Source organism: Paroedura picta, chromosome 3 (genome assembly GCF_049243985.1).
Source record: "Paroedura picta isolate Pp20150507F chromosome 3, Ppicta_v3.0, whole genome shotgun sequence".
Lineage (NCBI taxonomy): Eukaryota > Metazoa > Chordata > Lepidosauria > Squamata > Gekkonidae > Paroedura > Paroedura picta.
In genome coordinates, this window is record NC_135371.1 from 64,249,241 (window position 1) to 64,274,638 (window position 25,398).

The 25,398-nt window shown below is 45.1% G+C and overlaps 1 protein-coding gene and 2 long non-coding RNA genes across 3 annotated transcripts in view; 1 reads left to right on the forward strand and 2 right to left on the reverse strand.

Moving 5' to 3' along the window:
* The window catches only part of LOC143832138 (uncharacterized), a 104,658-nt gene that overhangs the window by 73,736 nt on the left and 5,524 nt on the right, over nt 1-25,398 (reverse strand). The gene's annotated exons all lie outside the window — the stretch shown is intronic.
* LOC143831134 (uncharacterized) lies at nt 10,271-11,154 on the forward strand. The gene is made up of 3 exons (XR_013228743.1): nt 10,271-10,674; nt 10,794-10,913; nt 11,047-11,154. It is a non-coding gene; the product is annotated as an uncharacterized LOC143831134 (long non-coding RNA).
* On the reverse strand, nt 11,564-14,168 carry LOC143831135 (uncharacterized). The gene is made up of 4 exons (XM_077324222.1): nt 13,221-14,168; nt 12,644-12,727; nt 12,383-12,466; nt 11,564-12,084 (listed from the first exon to the last, which is right to left on the reverse strand). The coding sequence occupies exons 1-4, from the start codon at nt 13,840-13,842 to the stop codon at nt 11,591-11,593; spliced, it is 1,284 nt and encodes a 427-aa protein (XP_077180337.1). The 5' UTR covers nt 13,843-14,168; the 3' UTR covers nt 11,564-11,590.

Here is a 25,398-nt window from a genome sequence, read left to right on the forward strand (position 1 = left end):
CTTTGACTGGGTGCTCCTGTGGTAGAGAGCTGCAGTGACCCATAGGTCTGCTGCCTGCCTGCCTGCTGCCCCTGCTGTACTTCTGCCTGAGGATCGTCGCTGGAGAAAACATCAAGGGTTTGATTTAGGGTTTTTTTCCTGTCCTTTTTTCTCTTTTTTGCCCCCCCCTTCTCCCTCTTCTAACTGTGTCCTTCCTCTTTTAAAAACACTTGGGTGCCTTAGAGTTTCAGTGGGTGGGGGTGCCTTTGTTTGGGGGGGGAATATTGTGTTTTAGTTATTCTTTTTTGTTGTAGTTGTTTTAAAGTTACTATTTTAAAGTTAGTGTTTACTGTTTTTAAAAGTTACGGTTTTTAAAAGTTACTGTTCTGTTGTTTTGTTTTGGGGTGTTTGCTGCTATTTTGTTTTTTTTTTTGGGGGGGGGGTTATTTCATTGTTTTTATTTTCTTTTGGCCTGTTTTGCCCAGGTGCCACCTTTGGGGTAGTGCCCTGGGTGGTAGTTCTTAGTTTCCTGTTGCTAGTGTTCTTTTTGGGGTGCAGGTTGATTTTTGGTACTGGTTAGTTGTTTGCATTTGTTGGTAAGGCTTTGCAGGGCTAGTTTTGCTCAGGTGCCACCTTTGGGGTAGTGCCCTGGGTAGCTGGCAGTTGGTTGGTTTTCAGAAGGAATTTAACCAGGAAATTCGCAATTAACCTATTGTTGTTGTTAGGTGCGAAGTCGTGTCCGACCCATCGCGACCACATAGAAAATGATCTTCCAGGCCTTCCTGTCCTCTACCATTCCCCGGAGTCCATTTAAGTTTGCACCTACTGCTTCAGTGACTCCATCCAGCCATCTCATTCTCTGTCGTCCCCTTTTTCTTTTGCCCTCGATCACTCCCAGCATTAGGCTCTTCTCCAGGGAGTCCTTCCTTCTCATGAGCTGGCCAAAGTATTTGAGTTTCATCTTCAGGATCTGGCCTGACCGGTTTGTTCACCTTGCAGTCCAAGGAACTCGCAAGAGTCTTCTCCAATACCAGAGTTCAAAAGCTTCAATTGTTTGACGCTCAGCCTTCCTTAAGGTCCTACTTTTGCAGCCATACATTGTATCTGGGAAGACCATAGCCTTGACTAGATGCACTTTTGTTGGCAGGGTGATGTCTCTGCTTTTTAGGATGCTGTCTAGATTTGCCATAGCTTTCCTCCCCAGGAGTAAGTGTCTTTTAATTTCTTTGTGGCAGTCCCCATGTGCAGTGATCTTGGAGCCCAGGAAAATAAAATCTATCACTATCTCCACTTCTTCCCCATCTATTTGCCAGGAATTTAGAGGGCCAGATGCCATGATCTTCGTTTTCTTGATGTTGAGTTTCAAGCCAACTTTTGCACTCTCCTCCTTTACCCGCATCAACAGGCTCTTTAGTTCCTCTTCGCTTTCTGCCATTAGAGTGGTATTATCTGCATATCTGAGGTTGTTGATATTTCTCCCTGCAATCCTGATCCAAATTTGTGACTCCTCTAATCCCGCCTTTCTCATGACGTGCTCCGCATACAAGTTAAATAGACAAGGCGACAGTATACAGCCTTGCTGAACTCCTTTCTCAATTTTGAACCAATCAGTGATTCCATGTTCAGTTATTTCTGTTGCTTCTTGACCGGCATATAAGTTTCTCAGAAGACAAATAAGATGCTCTAGTATTCCCATCTCTTTAAGAATTTGCCACATTTTGTTGTGCTCCACACTATCAAAGGCTTTAGCATAGTCAATGAAGCAGAAGTAGATGTTCTTCTGGAACTCCCTAGCTTTCTCCATGGTCCAGCGTATGTTGGCAATTTGATCTCTAGTTCCTCTGCCTCTTCAAAATCCTGCCTGTACTTCTGGAAGTTCACAGTCCACATATTGCTGGATCCTAGGTTGTAGGATTTTGAGCATAACTTTGCTAGCATGAGAAATGAGTGCAATAGTGCGGTAGTTTGAACATTCTTTGGCATTGCCCTTCTTTGGGATTGGAATGTAAACTGACCTTTTCCAATCCTGTGGCCATTGTTGAGTTTTCCAAATTTGCTGGCATATCGAGTATAGCACTTTTACGGCATCATCCTTTAAGATTTTGAATAGTTAACTGGAATACTGTCACCACCACTAGCTTTATTGTTGCTCAGACTTCCTAAGGCCCATTTGACTTCACATTCCAGGATGTCTGGCTCCAGGTCAGTAACTACCCCATTGTGGTTATCAGCACCTCCCATACGTCTGTATAATGTTGCCACCTTTTTTAAATCTCTTCTGCTTCTGTGAGGTTCCTACCATTTTGGTCCCTTATCATACCGGTCTTTGCATGAAACAAATAGATGGGGAAGAAGTGGAGATAGTAACAGATTTTATTTTCCTGGGCTCCAAGATCACATGAAATATCTCCAATTTTCATGAAAAGATCTCTGGTCCTCCCCATTCTATTGTTCTCTTCTATTTGTTTGCACTATTCATTTAAGAAGGCATTCTTATCTCTTCTAGCTTTTATCTGGAATTCTGCATACAATTGGGTGTATCTTTCTCTTTCTCCCTTGCCTTTCACTTCCCTTCTCTCCTCAGCTATTTGTAAAGTTTCCTCAGACAGCCATTTTGATTTTTTACATTTCTTTTTCTTTGGGATGGTTTTAGTTGCTACCTCTTGTACAATGTTGCGAACCTCTGTCCATAGTTCTTCAGGCACTCTGTCTATCAGATCTAATTCCTTAAATCTATTTGTCACCTCTACTGTATATTCGTCGGGGATATGATTTAGTTCATACCTGAGTGGCCTAGTGCTTTTCCCTACTTTCTTCAATTTAAGCCTAAATTTTGCAACAAGAAGCTGATGATCTGAACCACAATCAGCTCCTGGTCTTGTTTTTACAGACTGTATAGAACTTTTCCATCTTTGGCTGCAGGGCACATAGTTAATCTGATTTCTGTGTTGACCGTCTGGTGATGTCCATGTGCAGAGTCATCTCTTGGGTTGTTGGAAAAGAGTGTTTGCTATGACCATTTTATTCTCTTGACAAAATTCTACCAGCCTGTGCCCTGCTTCATTTTGTACTCCAAGGCCAAACTTGCCTGTTATCCCAGTTATCTTTTGGTTTCCTACTTTAGCATTCCAATCCCCCATGATGATAAGCACATCATTTTTTTGCATTGCTTCTAGAAGGTGTTGTAGAGCTTCATAGATCTGGTCAACTTCATCCTCTTCAGCAGCAGTGGTTGGGGCATAGACCTGGATTATGGTGATGTTGAATGGTTTGCCTTGGATTCGAACTGAGATCATTCTGTCATTTATTCAATTAACCTGCTGGAATTAATTTCCCCCACCTTTAAAGTCTATGGGGAATGGTGTCAGCCTCTTCGGGAGCCTCTAGGATGGGACCGCTTGGTCCAATCTTCTTGAAACTTGCAGGGGAGCTCAGGGAGGGTCTCACCTGAGTCACCTGCAAGTTGCAGGAAGATTATACCAGGGGGTCCCATCCTAGAGGCTCCCAAATACCTTTTCCCATAGAAGTCTATGAAAAATCAAGTTAAAACCAGAGATTTCCGAACCTTCATTCCATCTAATGGAGCGGATAGGGGTACCCTCTTTGGGAGCCCCTAGGATGAGATCCCTTGGTCCAATCTTCTTGAAACGTGCAGGGGACTCAGCGAAGACCCTCCCTGAGCTCCCCAAGAAGTTTCATGGGTGTAACATATACCCCCTCCCCCCCAGCCCCCAGGAAACGCAGGGGAAGGATTTCCAATGCATGTCAATGGCCCCATTGATTTGCATTGGCTCTGAATCGATTCGGACAATTCCGAATCGATTCAGATCGATCCAAATCGGCTAGATTCGGATCCGAAACAGTTCGAATCAGCTCCCTTGCACATGCCTAGTCTCCAACTCTTCTAAACTAATTTCACTATTTAATATTTCCCTCTGTTCTTCAGTTAAACTTATTTTTTGTTGTTCAATGTAATTCCTAATCTGATCTGTTTTGGGTTCTTCCTGTTTATAAAGATTGGAGAAAAAATGTACAAACTCTTAATTTTACTTGGATCAAATATTAATTCATTCCCAAACCTAATTTTGTCAATAATTCTGCTTTCTTTAGGTTTTTTAAATTTCCAGGCTAAAAATTTCCCAGGTTGGTTCGAGGTCTCAAATGTTCTTTGTTTGAGACACTCCACTCTAATTCTTTATCTGTAATTGCTTCCAATTCCTTTTTGATGATATTAATCTTTTTAACAATAGATCTAAATATCTGTACTTGGAAGTTATTTTTCCTTATGCTGAATTAGTTCTAATAATTCTTTTTGTCTCTTTTCCCTCTTCTTTCTAATAATTGCACATTGGTTGATGAAGAAACCCCTCATGAATGCTTTCCCAGCATCCCACACATTGCCTATACTTGTATCATTATTCCAGTTAATTTCCATGTATTCTCTATTTTTTTCTTTACCTTTTTCTATCACCTCCATGTTTTTAATGATCTCTCATTCAATCTCCATCCCCTCATGTTCCTTCTGCCCTCTTTATAGACAATTTCTATCTCTTTATGATCAGAAAGGAAACTAGGATGAAATTCCATATCAATAGCTTCGTTCATAACTCTCTTTTTTGCCCAAATCATATAAATTCTGGAATTGGAGTAAAATCTATTTGAGTAGTATGTATACTCTCTCTGACTTGGATTTTGCTCTCTCCATATATCCTTCAAAGCTAATTGACTCACCATCTCGTAAAAGTTTTGGGGAAGTGATCCATCCCTTTTGTCTTTTCCCTTAACTTTTTTGGTACTGTCTCTATCTAATCCTTTATCTATTACTCCATTAAAATCACCCATCAAGATCATATCCTCATTGGGTAATTCTAGTAATTTCTTTTCCAATTTTTTATAGAAGCACACTTTCTTGTCATTCAGTGCATATATCCCAACACAAGTCAGCTGAACTCCATCAACCACAATCTCAATTATTAAGATCCTACCTTCATTATCACTATAAATCATTTTGGGTTTAGTTTCTCTTTGACATAAAAAATTACTCCCCTCTTTTTCTTCCCATAACATGAAGCAAATTCAAGATCTAAATTTCTCCTTATCAACAATCTTCTATCATTCTTACGTATATGTGTCTTCTGTATGCAAATTAAATCGACTTTTTGTTTATACAAAAAATGGAAGACCCTTCCACGTTTGCATTTCCCATTCAACCCATTGACATTCCATGAAGACCCATTTGTAGAAATTAAAAAAATCAAAAACTTATAAAAGTTATTAACCACCTATTTATCTAAATCTGGATCAAGTTCTTTCTTGTATTTTCGCCAGAAAGCTTGTGTCTTGATCTGTTCTGTAAACTTTTTTTCCCCTCTGTAATTGAAGGATATTCCCTCTGGTAGCTCCCATCTGTATTTTATTCCTTTGTTCTTTAAGGCTGTGGACAAAAAAATGTAATCTTTTCTTTTCTCCAGAAGCTTTGCTGGAATCTCTTTTAAAATTTTAATACATTCTCCCGCAACACAAAAAGGTGTTTTATAATGCTCCTGCAGAATTTGATATTTAATATTCCTTGTGGTAAATTGGACAAGACAATCTCTAGGAAGTTTATGTTGTTTTGCATATACAGAGTTAACCCAAAATAATATGTCAATTTGGTCTTCAGTATATTCTGCATTAACATCTATTAATTTGGCCAGTCCATCTATCACAAATCCCCTAATATCAATATCATCCTTATCTGGTAAACCCCTAAGTCTTAGGGTACGCTCTCTTTGTCTATATTTCACCATGGCCATTTAGTCCTCAAGTTTCTCCCGTTCTTGTCTTATAGTTTCCACAGTTTGTTCATTATTACCCATTCTCCTTTTTATTTCTTTCAAATCTTCCACTATTTTTTTTCTTGTTTATTCCAGTCTTCCTTGTTTTTTGGTTAACTTTTTTATATTCAAACTCAGTTGGTTAATTGCCTCCGTATTTGTTCGCAAGATCTGCTTTATTGTTGTTAATGATTCATTTAGTTCCACATTCATCTTGTCACTTCTTGTCTGAGAGGCTTGGGAGGCTGCGTCTCCTTTACCGGCAAACGAAAACCTTCTCAGGGATGTCTGGTAATTCTGTTGGTTTTTGCCTTTATTCATTTGTTTATTCACAGTCTTCTTAATCTCCAAGTGACCTTGACATATATTCCTTTTAGCCGCACTTCTCTATCATCAAATTTTATTAGGAGAAACCAATACTGTATTCCCTCTTAAAGAGGCCGCACATATTAATTTAATTTAATTTGTCCAAAGGTATCCAAATCAAGACACAAAGCCAAAAATATTTACGTTAGCTGCCACACATTCCTATGCATGGAGGATATTTTCTCAACAATCATGCTGTTTCAATGTCCTTGAATTCTTTTCTTCACCTCCCACAGCCTTAAACAAACTCAGTTGGAAGATAAAACTCCTCCCCTCCAGTGATTCTTTTACTCACACAGTTCTTATCTCTTTGTTGTATTCAGTGGTACTTCATATTTTCACCTTTCTCTTAATTGTCCATACTAAATGAAGCTGCAAGGTTCCGGTGAGGTGATTATATCTTGTAAAGCGAACGGCCAAACTTTCAGAGCTGTGCCGCTCTTCTGTTGCGGAGAAGGAATTCCCCTTCGTCTCCGCTTCCTCTGAACAGCTAAGCTTACAGCAGGTACCTACTTTTGTTCCCCTTTCTCCAGGAACAAAAGACCGGACTCAATGCCTTCAGCAAAAGAAAAAAAAATCCCTTTAGCAGTCTTGAGCTCTAGAGAGCAAGGAAGGTCGTCTCACCTCTCCCCCATGCAACCGGAAGTCCCCCTGATTGGATGCTTTATGATCCCAGCTCAGATCTCAAGCTCTGATCTTCTGGAGAACTGCATATACAACAGAAGCTGTTTCAAACCATGTTAATAGAATAGATAGACTGCATTCCCCAAATTACATAGGTAAGGTGCTGCCAATACTAAAATGATGTCTGCATGGTTAATCACAAGAAAGACATAAATGGCAGAAAGGCTACTTTTGAAAAGTGTAAGATCTGCCCAAATAAATTGAAGGGAGCCCAGAATCTGGCAAAAGGAGCATAAGCATAATTACATACACAAAAAGGGAACTTGAGGAGTGGATTGCTGAAAGCATCAAGACAAACAATAAGCATTTCTTTCAATACAAACAGGGACTCACAAGAAACTTGGGGGTGGCATCGCTTCACCTTTGCTTCCTTCCCTCTTCCCCATTCTCTTTCAACATTCATCCTCTTTCAGCTCCCACCCTTTCTCTGGGAATCTTCTCTGGCACGCTGCTTTCTTCCGTCACCCCTTGTATGTCAGTCGTACCTTTCTGTCTCTCTCCCACCCCACCCATGCTCAGGCAATCTCTTCACTCCCTTCTCAATCTTCCCCCTTTTTCCCACCCACCCACTCCTGCTCAAACCATTTCCCCTCATTTTTCTCATACATTCTTCCCCTTCCTATTCTTTCCCCACCATGGGAACCATGATGGCTGCAGTCAGGTCCCTAGGACCCACAATGTTGACCACAATGTCCCTGTCATGAACCCCGATTCATGCACCCTCCTTCTCCAGGCCGGGTGTAATAAAACCATAAATCCTTGGGTTGGTTCCTGTCCGCCTTTCCATACCAAAGCTGCCCTCAGCGGGGTGTCCTTATCTATTCTGCTATTCTATCTATTCTGACCTTGCTTGTCTCGCTGGAGTCTCAACAGACTGTTAGGGCCATTTCGCACAGAGCTCAAAGTTGCTATTTGGTTGCTGTTAGCGAAATCGCTACTTCAACTAGCGAAATGTAACTAGCTGTGCCCGTAACGCACAGCTGCGGTTTTTGCGGAATTTAGCACTTTCACTTCTCGTCACTTTCGTAACCCACAGGCTTCCGGTTCTCCGTCTTCTCGCTACAAAGGAGGTCCCTTTTTAGCGCTTCTGGCCTCCCGTGCCCGTCAATCAAACTGCGGGCACACCTTTGACCTCGACCCTAAAGCCGGACTTGTCAGGGTTCCCTTTTTTTAAAAAAAAACCAGGAAAACCCGTAGCAACGCGTTATCGTCAAATCATTGGCGCCCTTGGAACGTGTTTTCTATTGTTTTCTATGAACCAGAGGTTGATGCATTGATATGTTTGATAGGTTAATCCCCGCCCACAGTACACGCCCACAGGTTACCTGCTTATATGCACCTGGGCAGACACGCGGTCGGCCTCTCTTTGTTTGCGTAGCCTACTGCCCGCAGCACAGGTTAACGTTGCAATGGAGAGGATTATTTTTCAATTGTTGGCTCAGATGCTTGCGGTGGTCCAGCGTCTCCGCACCACTGTGCAGCATAGGAGGGCTGCTTCAGAGGAATACCGAGAACGTATTGCCAGAGCGATGACCAGCAGTACAAGACGTTCTCAACGGGCAACCATGGCGGCAAAGAGGCACTGGCAAGCTCTGGCAGAGGTCCGGTTCCCCCCACGGTTCTGGGTGGACGAAAGATCCTCTGACTGGTGGGAAAATTTTGTGTGGGCTCGCTGGGATGATGACCACTGGATTGCCAAATTTAGAATGTCTAGGGGGACATTTTTTGAACTCGTGGAGGCTCTACGTGGACGCATGGAGAGGCAAGTCACTGGCATGCGGCGCCCCGTGCCAGTGGAAAAAAGGGTGGCGGTCGCATTGTGGTACTTGGCCACCCCTCAGTACTTCCGGACAGTAGCCCAGCAATTCGGACTCGGAGTCACTACGGTTGGCGATATCCTTAAGGAGTTCTGCCTCGCCATGGAGGCGGAATTGTTCAGCAAAGTCGTGTGCCTCGGAGACCGGCTTGGAGCGGTGAGTGTCATTCTATCCCCTTTGCCCTTTAAATTTTTTTTCTTGTTTGACAGGTCAGCAACGAAGACGCGATACACCCCACGCTGACATGCCATGGCTTATATTCTTTTCTTTCCCTTATTCCAGAGTATGGACGGGTTTGCCAGGCTTGGATTCCCGCATTGTTTTGCGGCCGTCGATGGAAGCCACATCCCTATCCGTGCCCCCGGGGGAAGCATAAAGGAGTACGGGAACAGGAAGGACTTTTGTTCTGTTCTCCTGCAAGGAACTGTGGACTTCTCCGGCCGGTTTATCGATGCCGAGGTGGGGTGGAGTGGCAGGAGGCATGATGCCCTTGTTTTCAGGGAATCCAACCTCAGGAAAGCCATGGACGAAGGGGTCTTTGTTCCAGGAAACCCCACCGCCACCATTGAGGGCGTGCGTGTGCCGGCGTTGGTCCTCGGGGACGGAGCCTACCCATTACGACGCTGGCTCATGACTCCCTACAAGCGGCCAAGGACAGACGTGCAGAGCCACTACAACCTCAGTCACTCCCGGGCAAGGAATGTAGTGGAGCGTGCCTTTGGACGTTTGAAGTCCCGGTTCCGTTGCCTGATGTCCCGACTCCATGTGCATATAGACAATGTGACTCCGCTGATCATCGCGTGTGTCATTTTGCACAACATATGCGAGGACAAGGGACATAACATCCCCTTCCCTGTGGATGAACCTGATCCTGTAGTCCTTGAGGACACACAAGACATCCCTGAAGCAAGGAGAAAAAGGATCTATGCTGAGGGGTGCAAGGTTCGGGACGCCATAGCCACCCACATCTACAGAAACAGGAGGCGTGTTTAATTGTTTTTCCTACTCTGTTGTTGAATAAAGTTTTGTGTTCTTTGTTTAACCTTGTCTTGTGCGGTTTGTGTACTTAGCCAGCAAAAAAAAGGGGATTCTCTGGTCCAAAAGCACTTTGACAGCCCTAAATGCTAACTCCCCACTGAAATTGACAAACACAATACGGAAGCGCTGAACGGGGAGGCGGGTAGCCAGGAAGTATTGGCGACCCCTGTCAAACCGGAGGATCAATCCACTTATGTTCCAAGGAATAATTTTATTGGTGGGCAGCTTTGATACATTTAAAATAGGGGTGGTTGATCGGAGCAACGCACGTTCGTTCCCTAACCGTCATTCCGAAGATGCCGAAGCCACGGAAGGGCTCCTTCTGGCAGCGCGCCGAGGCTGAGGCACTTCTGGAGCTTGTGCTCCAATCGAAAAGTGTTGGCCGCCTTATGGCCAGCACCCACTGCCACACCAAGGGTGCTTACCTGGTGTTGGCATCAAAGCTGAGGGAGAGGGGCTATGTCCGGACCTGGGAGCAGGTCCGGACAAAATTTAAGCGAGTGAAGCTGGACTTCCTCAACAGTCTGGAACAGTGGGGGGGGATCCCGCAGCCAAGTGGGAGAACGGTCTTCCACGACCAGATGGTGAAAATATGGGAGAAGGCTGGGAAGCCCCCCCTGGAAATGAGGAGGCATATGGGTGAGTGCTGCCCTCGTTGTGTTTTGCCCTTAAACATGCATGGAATGACTAGCTGCCTCTTTCCCCTACTGTCCCCAATGAAATTCGAGAAAGTATTTAGATGCTGTCAACCCCCTCTGACTTAGCCCGCCAGTACTGTAGAACCACTTTGGTTATGCGCTTAGACTCTAACTGTGGTGTGTCCACCAGCTGTGTTTCATCTCTGGTTTGTGTGCTTTTACTTATGATTTGTCTTTTTCTTTGCCCAGCCACACAATCACCATCCAAGCTGGCAAAAGCACCTGAGCGTGAGGAGGGGGAGGAAGAGGGACCTTCCACCTCAGGACAGGCTGCAGGTGAGAGTTTTATGTCTGTGAGGGAGACCCATTTGTGTGTACCCCCATGGAGCCATATGGGAGCCTGATGTGATGCTTCCATTTGAAGTGTGATCAAATTCTTTGTTTGATTTCTATAGCAGAAACTATGGAGGCAAGGCTGCGTGCCATGGAGGCCAGGGTTACTTCCTTAGAGGCTGAAGTGGCAGAGCTGAAAGGGGAGATTGAGCAGCAAAGGCAGCAGAGGGAGGCGGAAGAACGTAGGTTATGTTCCCCACTGCCCAACTCTTCTCACACTGTGGCTAAGGCCACTAAAAAGTGTATGCATGTAAACTAAAAAAATTGGAAGATATGTGTGGCACTAATGTGTACTTTTTCTCCCTCCCCACACAGTTAAGAAGAAGGAGGACGAAGACCTCTTCCGCCGCAAAGTCAGGGGGACCATGGGACGGTTGTGCAGGAGAGTGAGGGAGATGGAAGGGGCTGGGGAGGGGAGCAGTGGGACCTGAGTTTTGTTTTCTGTTTGTGTTTTGGGGTGGGGGGTTTGGGGGGGTTCCTAGTTACATTGCCCATTTTTCTATCCCTGTTAAATATATGAATTTGTTAAAAAAAAGTTGGCTTTCTTGGAGGGTGGGGGTGGGGGGGGGGTCCAAGTTACATTCCCTTGTTTTTTTCCCCTGTTGAACTGTTTTTGAAAATAAAATGTTGTTGTAAATTTCCTGAAAAAGACTCCAGTGTGACTCCTTACACTCGCACACCTTTCACCCCAAACTCCTAAAACACCTTTAACCTTTAAAACACCCTCCAACCTCCAACCCACACAATGGTGCCAGAATAGGCACAATCACTAGAGAGGGTACACAGAGACAGAGTCAAAAATATAAACTTTATTTAACAGACAACAGCAAACACAGATAACTAGACAAACTGGCCCAAACTAGGAGGGGGAGAACTTGTCCGCGGGTTTAACGACTCTCTTCCCGAGAACAGTCCTCCTTCTCGTTTGGGTCGAGGCATTCTGAGACGGGGTGGGTGGGGTGGGTGCTGGAGGTGGTGGGGGAGGTGTGGGTGGGGTGGGGGGGACGTGCACTGTGATCTGAGGAGGGGTGGCCGCCTCCATAACCGCGACCGCCCTCTCCATCAGCCTCCTTATCATTCGAACCTCCTCCACGCTTTCGCGTAGTGATTGGTTCGAGTCTCTAAGGATGGCACGGAATTTTTTGCCCTCCTGGGCCACGAGGGAGAGCATCGCCTGGTCTGTTGCAGCGGCACGCCTGGACTCCTCCTGGCAGTGCTCCAGGATCCTTTCTCCCACACTAGTCAGGACGGAGACGCGCCGCAGCCTGCCGCGTTCCCTCGCCAGCCTCTCCTCAGCTTGGAGAGCACCCCTAGGTGGTGAGCCGGCTGGCTCGTCGTCTTCTGAAAGGACCTCTGTTGGCAAAAAAAAAAGAGAAACAGAACTGTTAGTAACATCGAGACAGTCAAAACCCACCCTGGTGCACATGTTGGCCTTTCTTGGTTACATATTGTTAAACCAAGACTCAGAACAATGCCAGGGGAGCACATGGTTATTGTTTGTTTGCCCATGGTGGCCTTTCTTGGTTACATGTTAAATCAAGACTCAGAACAATGCCAGGGGAGTACAAAAATGAAAAGGAAGCACACAGTTATTGCACACAGACATTGTCCTGCAGCCATGGCTTGAAAGGAACAGTTCATGCACGCTCACCATCTTGTATCTGTATACGCCTGCGCACGGCAGGAGGTCCAGCCACCCCACGCTCCTCCTCCTCCTGCGTCCCGGGTATGAAATCTGAAAAAAGGGGAAAAAAACATGATTTAGGACCAAAGTGTGGCAAAGCAAGCTTCACACCCTAAAGCAGCAACGTTGAGGGACTCTCTTCTGTCTCTTAGCAGTGCTGCTGCCCTGCACAAACAGAAAAGCACAAAGCAGTTAAACCCCCCCCCCCTTATTGCAACTGATACTTACCAACATTTGTTGACGCCCCGGAATCACTGTCCTCTGCCACCGCTGCAGGGGACTCGAGGACCACCGTCCCAGGCATCTGTGTCTCTGTGGACAAGAGCAGAAAATAGTGAAAAAGGAGCAAGCATACAACCTGAACCACACAGCAAGGTCCCAAAGTAGTGGCTAGAGCACTGCAGAAGGCCTATGGCTGAGGCATGCTGCAAAACTGTTTGGGTTGTTGGTTAAACACAACCGTTTTAAAAAGCCACCCAAAGCAAGCCACAAACAACCTAGCATAGCATGCGTTGCAACGAACAAAAGGCATACAATAGTGAAAAAGGAGCAAGCATACAACCTGAACCACACAGCAAGCTCCCAAAGTAGTGGCTAGAGCACTGCAGAAGGCCTATGGCTGAGGCATGCTGCAAAACTGTTTGGGTTGTTGGTTAAACACAACCGTTTTAAAAAGCCACCCAAAGCAAGCCACAAACATCCTAGCATAGCATGCGTTGCAACGAACACACGAGAAAACGATGCCCAAACGTCAGAACACACATTTGCTCAAAATGAAATATAAAATAAAAAGAAAATTACTTACCGGAGGCAAGGGGCGTTTGCTCAGGAACCTCCTCTGGCTCCCCAGGAGCGATGGCCATCAGGTCCAGCGTGACCGATTCCGCGGCTCGTTGCTGGACGGGGGGTGGAGGCCGAAAGCTGGACGAGGTGCCCTCGCCGGGATCCTCCTCAGCGGGTGGTTCCTCGACCGGGGCAGCCGGCTTCCGAACCACCTTAAGGCTCCTCCCGACGCGCTTCGGCCTGCCGGCTCCTTCCCCGTCTCCGTACAGCGTGCGCTGCTCCTCAAAGTAGGGGCAGGTCACCTTTTCGTTGCCGGAACCCTTATTATGGTTCACGGCACGCATGTACTCCGCCCTCATTGTTTTAGTTTTGGACCGGCATTCCAGGCCGGTCCTGTTGTGGCCCAGGGCACGCATCTTTATGGCCACTTGCTCGAAGACCTCCCTATTCCTGTGCGAGGACTGGAAGGCGTCCTGGATTTTCTCTTCCGAGAAAATCGCGATCAGGTCCCTGATCTCCGCGTCCCTCCAAGTTGGCCCACGGCCGGTTGCAGGGACGGACGAGGCTTGCGAAGAGGATTCCATGGTGCTTTCGCTAGTAGCTGAGCAAAATGGAGGTGCGAGGTGCAGGGTGCAACGGATCATATACCTTCCCGCACACAAAGACAAAGGGACTAGCCGGCTCCTGATTGGTGGAGGGCAGTAGGGGACACGCACATTGGCCACATGAGGTCACATGTCACGTTCAAAACTCCTCGCGCGGGAACAGGATCTGCTCCTAATGGCCAGATTGGCGCCTTTTGTTTGACTTCTCGCATGCGCTGATTCGTCCACATGCGGGAAGAGCAGTTTGAACATGCAGCGGGAGCCATTTTAGTGAAATGTCCGAGAGCAAGTGCAGCGGTACGCGACAGTTCCCCAATAATATTCACCAACCAAAGCATAAATCAATGACATGTAACTGGTGAACGTTCGTTGGCATGGTCAGCGCACAGTTTTTTAAAATGAACGGTGGACGGCGACTCCGCTTGCCGGAGGTCTAGCCGCCGATGGAAGGGGTTGTCCGCACCCAAGCACAACCACGCACCCGGAACCACACAAAGACCCACTACACATAAACCGCCCCTCATGCTAGAATCATTTGTATTGAACCCCTCTAAGGTTAACAGGAGACTGCGAGCGGCAAACGTTCGTTGGCACGCTCAGAGGAAAGTTTTTAAAAATGAACGGCGGACGGCGACTCCGCTTGCCGGAGGTCTAGCCGCCGATGGAAGGGGTTGTCCGCACCCAAGCACAACCACGCACCCGGAACCACACAAAGACCCACTACACATAAACCGCCCCTCATGGTATCACCTCGAATCATATCTATTGAACCCCACTAATCTAAACAGGAGACTGCGAGCGGCGAACGTTCGTTGGCACGCTCAGAGGAAAGTTTTTAAAAATGCTCCCCGTACGTTGACTCCGCTAGTACTGGCCGAAGGTAGACGGGGTTTTAAGCTTTGGGCAAATGTTTGGAACGTGACGGTGTGTGCCACTGTGCTTTTGAAAAACTATTGTGGTGTCCGGGCAGAATTTCAGAAAGTGATCGTGCTTGAAAGCCAGTCGCTGTCTCATTGCCTCGTAGATCCCCGCTCGCTCGGAGAAAAAAAATGGCGGACAGTTCGCCGGAAGTTAGGAGGAAAGGCTCGGGAGGAGGGACTTTGAAGAAACCGCAACAATGGTAACGCACAAGTCTGTGGCGCTATTGTCGCAGATTGGTTGCAGGAGTGTATCGCTATCCGGAGGGTGAATCCACTTTTCTGGATTCCCCTAGAAGCGCTACAACGAAGCGCTTTTTGCGGTTCGGTTGCAGGACTGTTGCAGATTGTGTACGACGTCGTGGGTTATGCCAAATTTGTAGCGTTTCCAATTGGCAACCATCCTGCTACTTTGAAGCCATGCGAAATGGCCCTTAGTTTAGATCAAACGCTGGGCCATCTGGCTCGCCTGGGAATCTTTGTTACTTCTACAAATGTACCTTTCCCGCCATGTCAAGTCCTCATCCCCCCTCCCATGTTTGGTCCCCCCTATAAGTACACCACAATGTTCAATGTGACTTTGTCTCTGCCAAGACGATTGCTCAATGAGTCTTGGCCCACATTAGCTGCTGTAGTAGTTCTGTTCAATAAAGCCTTTCTTTTGGATCCTTACTCTGTCTGGACCTTGGAAGTTCCTTTATCACAGACTCTACTCGCAAACTTCTGCCTGATTCCTGACAATCCCTGGGAGCTCCTGCATCAAAAGCTTGGTCATTATAAACTGTGGCAGCTGCCTATGGACCCCTTGGTCATTGGAAGATGCAGAATTGTCCTCAGGGCCCTCAGGACACACTGCCCAGGCACAGGGCAACCAGAAGTTGCCATACCAACTGTAGGGAGCTGTAGTGTCAGTAGCAGAACCTCCAGGAGACACTACACTGCCCCCAGGGCCTCCAGGAGCTCCCAGCTACATGGCCCCAGGAGTGATAGTGATCGTGGAAGCCTTATCACCAGGAGCTGTGACCACAGTTGTTATCCAGGAATCTGTTTGGAAGCCAATTTCTTCTGGTGTAAGTGCACACAGTGTTTTTTTTTTTTTGGGGGGGGGGGTTCAAATCTCCAAGTGTATTTTTTAGACGTTTTTAGATTTTTCTGCAAATCTGGAGATCCCCCAAGTTCAGAGAAAAATCTTTTTTCTGTCATTATGGGCCTGACCTCTGGATTTAAAAATCTGCACATTGGTCCACATTTTGGATATTAGACACAAGGGTATTCAAAGTAGGGAAATGGGAAATTTAACAAAAAGTGTTAATGGAATACACCCAAATATTCATAGTGAACTCATATGTGAGACTGTAGATCTGCTACCCAGTATATGTAAGTTGTTACTAAAATCAGCCACTGTACTAGAAGAATGTATAGTAGCAAATGTTTTACCAATTTTTTTTTAAGGAGGGGAACCAGAAAATTACTGGCCAGTTCACACATCTATCCAAGGCAAATTAGTAGAAACTGTAATCTAAGATAGAATTATTAAGATAGAACTATTAAGAACACTGAGGAACAAAAAATCAAAAAAATCAAACAAAATCTGTGAAGTCTTGCCTCACCAAATTTTGGAGCTCTTTGAGAAAATGAATAGATGTTATTATATGTATTATATGTACAACTTCATGTTGCTTTGTAAAAATATATGGAGAAAAAAATAGGGGAAAAACAATCCAGAATCTGCTACACGATGGAGACAGGGGGCAGTTCCGCACATTGAAAAAAAAAAGCGTTACTCCAGTGAAATGGCGTAACGCTAAAAATAACGCACCTCTGGCTATTCTTCACCTAGCTCTCTCACTTTCATCTGCTGCCTTCTTGCACTTCTTAGCACTCCACATGCGTGCTTGAAATGGTGGAAGAGAGCAATGCGCTTTACACGTGACTCTTCTCCATCTGTCAATCAAGCCAGGCAGCCAATCACCTTCCTTCATGTTTTAAAGGGCCTGCAATAGCAGCTAATTTTTTTTAAGTAAAACTTCTCCATTGCAACGCCTGTGCATCTAATCATAGATGCATAGTGCTATTTATAATGCCACTCCTTATGGAATCATGAGCATTCAATCTTTAAAAATTAATCTCATTCCCAATTTGGGGGGTTCTTTAGAGAGGCAAGTTTTTTGTTTTAACTCGGGAGGAAAAAAACTTATGCTTTGCCAATTTACCAATTATTGCCAATTTATCATTATTTTCTCATGCTTTTGGGAGCCCCTAGGATGGGATCCCTTGGTCCAATCTTCTTGAAATTTGCAGGGGAGCTCAGGGAGGTTCCCAAGGAACATTCCCCATAGAAGTCTATGGGGAAACATGTTCAGACTAAAGAACCTGACACTCCATTGTAACCAATGGAGCAGATAGGGATACCCTCTTTGGGAGCCCTTAGGATGGGACCCCTTGGTCCAATCTTCTTGAAACTTTCAGGGGACACAGGGAAGACCCTCCCTGAGCTCCCCAAGAAGTTCCAGGGGTGCAACTTACACCCACTCCACACCAGCCCCCGGGGAAGGCAGAGGAAGGATTTCCAATGCAAGTCAATGGCTACATTGGCTTGCATTGGCTCCAAACAGAGCAGGCCAGGAAGGGACTCTCTCTCTCCCAGGTGCAGGGGAACCTGTGTCTGGCAGCCTAAGCAACCTCCAGGTGAGAACTGCAGAACCAATAACGTCCACTGAGTTCTCACCTGGGTTCCCCAGCAGAGAAGAGGGGGGCCCTGCACCACTAGGAACACTAGTGGCTCAGTGATGTCAACCTCCAGGGGAGACCTGGAGATCCCCCCCCAAAACCCCCTGTGAAGCTTTAAAGCTTCACGGCGCCTACGCACTAACCCGGGAGAGCCTCAGAAAGCAAATGGAGGAGCTCAGAGGAGAATCTGGGTGCTCCATCCATGCTGTGGACTCATCACTGGCTCTCCCATCCAGCCTCCCCCCTCTAACAAATACAGAACAAGAGGAAGACTTGCTTTTCACAACCCAAAGGTGTATCAACGCAGCTTCCAGTCACCTTTCCCTTCCTACACTTGGGCCACCGCCCTCACACACCAGAAATCCAACCGCTCTACTCAGGCCACATCCTGAGAGAGCCCTGACAGAGCTGTTCTGGGAGAACAGCCCTGGCAGCAGCAGAAATACAAATCGGCGCGCGCACAACAAACCCCGCCTGGGCACCCTCTGAGAAATGCTCAGTTACTTCTTGGGTTTAACATGAGCTCTAAGGCTCACTTTGGGACTGGGAAAAGTTTTCCAAATGGACGGCATGACTGGGGGACCCAGATTTAATCTCTGGCCCTCTGGTGATTGTAGAATTTCTGTGTGTGGGGGGTTGGGGGGGCAATTTTGATTGGCCAGGGCACTGCTCTTGTCTGAATTTTTACCTTGGGTGAGTGTTTTTCATCCCCGCCACCCAGAACAGACTCAGAGGGGATGCAGTCACAGCAATTCTGTGCTCACCTCAGTCCTCCAAAAATAGTTCTGGATGGCCAAGAGCCGGCAAGTTGACCCTGAGGAAGACCAATTGCTCAGGATGCTCATTGGCGGGCACGAAAGGTAGACACGGGCCAGGCGGGAGAGGGCCGGCCAGACCACCTCCATCCTGACCCAGTATCTCAAGGGACAGGCGTTCTCGGACTCCTGGGGCTCACCGAGGTAAGCCCTCACCATCCCAGACGCACTGTCCACCCTTGGGCACCTGCTGCCCTCAGGAGTGGGCTGGAGGAACCCCAGCAAGAAGTTGCCCTGCTCAGCCTTCTTGCTGGGGTGGCCCACAGAGGCTGGAGGGGAGGAGCAGTGGACATGCTGGCTCCTTCCTCCCCTGCCTGTCCTGCCACCTCAGCCCTCACCCTGCCTAACAGGCTCAACCCCACCCAGCACCTCCCATACGTCCCACCAATGCGCTGTCAGCAAGATGTATGCATCCTGCACATGACATGACATCCATATGTCTGACGTGAAGTGTACGGTCCCTGAAGCTCAGGACATCTCTACCTCCACGCGGCACCTGGCTGCCCTATAGCGAGGGCAACACTGACCTGCTAATTGTGGTACGACTAGGAGGCGTGTACCAAGTGGATATGCGACGGCATAGTCGGCGGTAGTATACGTCGTTGGCTAGACGAAAGGGGTACCCACCCACGGCCATGAGTGCAGCTAGGTCATGGTTCGCGGCCCTACACCCTGCCTCACACACCCCTTTTGGCATGCCGCTGCCAGCCCAGGCAAGCATTTCCACCATGGTCGCTTGCCTCCCTCTAACTCCACCCGCCCCCTGAGCAGAACTCTTAGGGAGAGCTCTCGAGGTGGAGGTCCCAGGGAGACTCTTCAGCCCCGTGCTGGTAGGTTGTGCCTGCGCAGGCACCCCACTGCCAGCCTGTCTCTCCCCCTGAAGCAGGACAGCCTGGTGGTGCCTCTTCAGGTGGTTCATGAGGCCGCTAGTCATGTAGTGACGCTCTTGCCTTCCACGACTAACCCTCTGCCTACAGAGCTGGCACTCTGCTAGGTGGGTTCCCTCCACTGTCTGGAAGTAATTCCAGACTTTGGAGCCTTTGGACGACGCAGGCTGGCTTGCAGCCTGCGAAGTCCTCTGAGCTGCCTCCTGTGTGGAGCTCGGGCCGGACACACCGTGTCCTGAGGTGGGGACAGAAAGAGGTGAGAGAGGGGGAAGGGGTCAAGGTAGCGGGGCGGGGGCTGCCACCTCCATCTCTCCCGCTTTTACCACCTCTACCATCTGCTCCTGTCCCCCCCCCCCAACTGAAGCCTGCTGGATCCTGGAGGAGAAAGGGGAGTAGACTGGCGGGCCAGTCCCTCACCCATCTCCTCCAGGGCTCTCTACAGCCCCAAGGACAAGCCACTCATATCCCCAAGGCTCACCCCGAGGGAGAGGTCAGGCAACTCCTCCTGACGCCCCCATGCCTCACTAGCAAAAGGAGCGGCACGAGCGGCTGTCTGATCAGCAGGCTCCGCAGAAGTGCCAGCAAAGACCCCTGCCTGACGCACCTTAGAAGGGGGCGCACTGGCAGCCGCCTCACTAAAGAGACCCTTTCGGATGCTCTTTATTGCACCACTCTGGCCAGAGGTCGGAGTGGTGGAAGGTCAACCCAAGACAGGCCTCTTCTCAGGTGGGGGGAAGGACGCTTCGTTCCCCCTCTCACTCCCCTCCACCCCTCTAGTTTTCTGTTGGGCCTTTCCCCCAGGGCCCCTAGCCTGACCTTCCTTCTTGCCACTCATGTTCCCTTGGACAAACTGTTTCTTCTAATCTAAGACACAGGGAAATTTGAGGCCCTACCACTAACTGCCCTAACACCTGTTTCTAAGGAAACCTTGCAACTTATAAAACCTCCCACCAGCTACCTGTTTTTTTCTTCTTCTTTTTTAGATAGCTGACCTGACTTCTATGGAGTTTTCCCTGTTCTCTCTCTTTTTGTTTTTTTGTTTTTTTAACTTAAGGAACGTGTCTGGGCCTAGCTAAGTTTAACTGGCCCTACCTAACCTACAGCAGGGAAAAATTAGAAAGAAAAAAAAACCTTTTTACACTTTTAAAGTGTTTTAAGCTACCTGAGTGTTACTAGCTAGAAGGAAGGCTGGAGCAGATTTGTGCACCAAGCCCCCACCTGATCTGCTAAGAAGAACCCCTAAACCTGTTGGCCTCTAAATCAATTCCTGTCTCTACCAGGAAAGCAGGCCTTCAATAAGGCACAGCCCCTGCTGGTTTAAAGTTTTTTAAACTAATAAGAAAGTTCTTTTTAGCCTAGATCCCAAATCTTATCTTATAAAAATGCAATCCTATCTAGCTACTTAGGAAAGAAACTATCTATTCTAAAAAAATTAGTAGCACTTTAAAAATTTCCCTGAAACTATGGATTTTACTGCCTATTTAAAGGGTCACTAATTGGGCACCCCAAGAAGAACGCAGCAATTCCCCCCAGGAAACAATCTCTAAAACACACCAGGACAGAAAATCCCATCTTCAAGCATAGGCTAATGGGGTCTGAACTTACTGAGGCTGAGATGGGAAAATACCTTGGGATTGAGAGCTCAATGAAAGTGTCAACCCAGTGTGCTGCAGCAGTTTAAAGGGCAAACTTTATTAGTAATTATTATTGAAATTATTAGGAAAGAGATTGAGAATAAAACAGCCAATATTGTAATACCCCTCTATAGAAGTATGGTATAGCCTTATTTGAAATACTGTGTACACTTCTTGTCATCATATCTCAAAAATGACATTCTTATTTGATTTATGTTTGGGATTCACTTTCTGGTGGTCTGGATTCATTTTTGTTTATCAGTTTTCCACCCAGCAGCACTCTCTAATTGGCTGACCACCAGTCCACACCCCAACCACACCCCAGGTGACTTAAAGCACCCTTCCACCATTTTCCTTTGTTCCAAGAACAAGGGCGTTGAGAGCCTCCTGGACCTTCTCATCAGCAAATATGGCCAGGAGGTCTCTCACTGATCTTCTGAAGCCCAAAGCCAGGAGGCAACATCAGAGGTAGGCTTTGGCCTCTATGCCCTGTTGTTGGCCATTCAGAGAATGATAGCAACTCGAACTATCTATGCAGCAAAATGTAAATGTAATGTTTGCCTAAGCTTAGAAGAATGGGATAATAAATTCGCCAGTTTGAGGAAATATGGAGACTTTACTATGAAAGCAGAAGATAAATGTAGAATGTGAAACAATTTAAAATAGTATATAAATGTATTTATTTATTTATTATTTCAATTTATATGCTGCCGCATTTCCTAGGAACCTGCAGCAGTTCATGGAATCAAACATTAAAATACAATAAAACCCCATAAACCGCAATTACAATAAAACAAGCAAGTGGTCAAAACACCAATAATCTATCCCATCCCCCTTCGTTCAGACGGAGGCCGAGCCACTAGGAGTGAGTGGGTGCAGTCTAGTAGACTCTAATAGACTTTAATAGATTTTGGAAAGTGGTCCTTGGTGGAAACAACTGGGGTCTTCCCTGGCTTCAATCAAATTTGAATGCTATTTCAAGTTTTTTCTTCGATATGTGATATATGATTTTTTTATTCATTTATTTTACATTTATATACTGCCCTCCCCTGGGGCTCAGGGCAGTTTACATAAAACTTGGTGGAACAGGAACAATGCAAAGGAATCAGTGACTATAAATAACAATAACAGTAAACAGTAATAACAATAGAACATTATTGTAGTAGAACAATGGAACAGTAGTGAACAGAAAATCATTACAGCATACTGAGGCCCCAAGATTGGATGGTACAGATGATGATTTACATGAGAGGGAGATTCAGGAGGGCCAGAGGAAGGAGTGATTCTGGTCAACTTCAACCAAATGCCTGGCAAAGGAGCTCTCATTTGCAGACCCTGCAGAATTATTCTAATTCTTCATCAATGATGAACATTGGATTATGGCATATTAATGGTAATATGTTAAAGTTGATGTTTAGAGATGATTAATATGGAATATATACTTATTTATTTTATTTACTTTATTAATTGGACTTGAAAAATAATAATATAGTGGTAGATTAGTTATAAAATATTTGAAGTAAGAACATTGTTAAGATTATGATGAGGAGATAGGGAGAAATTTCACTTTTTGCTTGTCTTTTTATGTATTTTACAATGTATAGTAATTTCAGAATGTTATGACTTTTATGTACCTTTCTTCTGTACCTATCTTCTTTTCTGTAACTTTCTGATGTGTTTATCTTTTTTCTTTTAAAATGAAAATATCTATTTAAAAAATCTGGGCCTGGTGCCTTTTCATATTTTTTATTGCCTGGGAAATTTCTTGAATTGATATTGTTTGATTTTAAATGTTTCTGTGCTCTGGCATATGCTTTATAACGGATATATCTTCTGGATATTCTCTTATACCGTTCTTCAAAATTAATTTTTTTCATAGAGTCCTGAGTGAGCATTGGAAAATAGTTTGTGTGTGTGTGTGTATTACTCTTTTCTCTTTCTCCTTCCTAAGACAATATGCCAAATGTCTGCCAGGTTTATTCACATGTTCAAAATGTCTTAGTTTTAATTATTTATTTATTTTTCTGTATCTCTTCCATTTCTAACATATTCAATTGATTGTTAAATTGCCTTAATTTCTGCTAATAATATTTGTTGGCATTTTTTTAATGCTCCTGCTCTAGTCTCTGAATTTTTCTATTAAACCTTTGTTCTGTTTTCTCCTTTTTCTTGTTGGTAGCAACTGCTATTAATATTTCTCTGATGAAAGCTTAACTTGCTTCCCAAATTTTAGCTAAATTAATTCCTTCTGTATTATTTATTTTAAGATTCTTCAAGATCTTTTTTACATTTATTTATCACATCATATTGTAACAAAAGGGGATTGTTTAATCTCCATCTTCCTCTTAATTTTCTGTTCCATTGCCAAACTACTTCTATTGGGTTATGGTCTGCTATTTTTTGGTAGAGTTAATCTCTGCTTTACCTAAATTCATTGTTAGATTATTATTTTTTAATACCCAACACATATCAATTCTTGAATATATTTGATAATATCGGGGGGATATAATTCTATTGCAAATGGTATTTTCCAGTAGTATATTATTTTTTGTCTTGTAAAATCCATCTCAGAAAGTAAAAATCTTTCATTTTCCTTAACATACTTGTTGATAAATCCTAAAAGATCTGCAGTTCTGCTATTTAAATAAGGATTATCTTTCCTTCTTTAGTATTACATCTAATATTTTCTTAAGGGTAAACCAAACCACTATTTCTTGAAGAAATTTATTCCTGAAAACAAATCTTGAATTCACTCTAAATATCTGGTCAATGTCAGAAAAATCTTTTTGTATCTTCAGATAATCTTAGAGTAATTCTCAAAATCTTTCTTCCAAGTTTAGCCTCTCAAAATTTTCTGATATGCCTCTAAAATGCAGATTATTACATCTGCATAAGGTTTTGAGGATTCCAGTTCTTTGTTCTACTTTCTCAGGTTGTTTTTGCATGGGTGGTAAAGACTGGGGTAGCATCTATATGGACCTGGGGCTAATCCCCATGTCCACATGAAACTGTTGCAAGACTGCCTCCTTCCCAGGCCTGGCACAATTGGGCCCCAGAAGCCCATACTAAGGGAGTATGGATTCTTCTGTGTTCCCTTTAGGCACTCTGGGAGCCAACAGGGCCTATCCCACAGCAGGCCCATCTGGACGGGAAGAGATGGGCCTTTCAGGCCTGGCTTTTCCCAGCCCTATGGAGGCCTGCAGGGGACAACAAAATGCCCTGGACAGCTTCATGGCACCACAAGGGGAACCAGGGCATTTTTTGTATATTTTGCAGGAAGGTGGGATTGTATGAAATGCAGTCCTTCCTTCCAGCAAAATAAAACACCCACACCGCCCATACACACACACACAGCAGAACCTCCTTGCCACCACTGTGTTTCCCAAGGGGACACATTTCAGTGTGACATATTTCAGCACGAGCGATGCAGGATACATGTCAGCACAAGAGATGCAGGACACATTTCAGCACTGGAGATGATTCGGTGCTGCAATGTGTCCCCCATGAGGACACAGTAGGCTGCAAAGCATGCAGCTCTGCAGCAATGCACCAGCGGCAGCCCTGAGTAGCACCCCTGGTGCAGAATTGACCTGTCTAGGAAATTTGTTTTTCTAAATGATATTTTATTTTATTTTCTATGCTTAATATTTCTTGTGCTTGGTCTTGAAGATTTCCACTAATCTCTGACAATCCAGCCAATAATTCTTGACAAGCTTTTTGAATGTTCTCTTGTGTTTTTCCTTCCAATTCTTGGATGTTTTTATGAATACTCTAAACTTTCTTCTTTCCTCAGATTCTTGGATATTTACTGGATACTCTGAATATTTTTCTGAGTTCTTTCTTCAAATTATTGCATTTGATTCCCCAATATTTGTGATAACTTTTTAATTTCTTCAAGGGGGGGTGTTGTCTTCATCAGTTCCTTTTATTTTTTGACATTACGGTATCAATTATTCTTTTGCCCTGTTTTTAAAAACATTCTACAAATCTTCTATATACCATTTCTATATACCTTTTCCTATGCAAATATCGGAGTTACAGTTATCACATTTTATATTGTTAAAATAGTCAAAGTATAGTGAATACATTCTATGATAGGAAGAGATGTTATCTCATATCTTTATATAAAAACTATTCTTCATATATAGTAAACATTCCAAATATAAATAAAAGATATGAAAATGAGAAATATAGTATATCTCCTAATTCATAATCTCAATTATATCACCAGTTTTTATGTCTACTATTGTCTACTGTTGAAGTTTGGATTTAGCAAGGAAGGAGTAGAGACACAATTTTTGAAAAAAAGAGTTCCTGCCTTTAATAAATCTATTGAGGGTGTTCAATCTGCTTTCTATAGGCAAATTGCAGGGGTTCCCAATTGTGTCTCCTACCATGCCATTTGCGCAGAATTTGGCCAAATTAGGGTAGAGACAAGGGCCTGGATAGCTACTTTTAAATTTTGGGTCAGACTATTTTTTTAGAATAGAAACTGGCAGCCTTTTAACTTGTCTGAAAAGTGACCCTCTTAAATTTCGATGGTTCCAGGCTATTGAACAAAAATTAGTCTCCATTGGCTCCATCTGAACTCCCTACTACCTCTGGAAGAAAA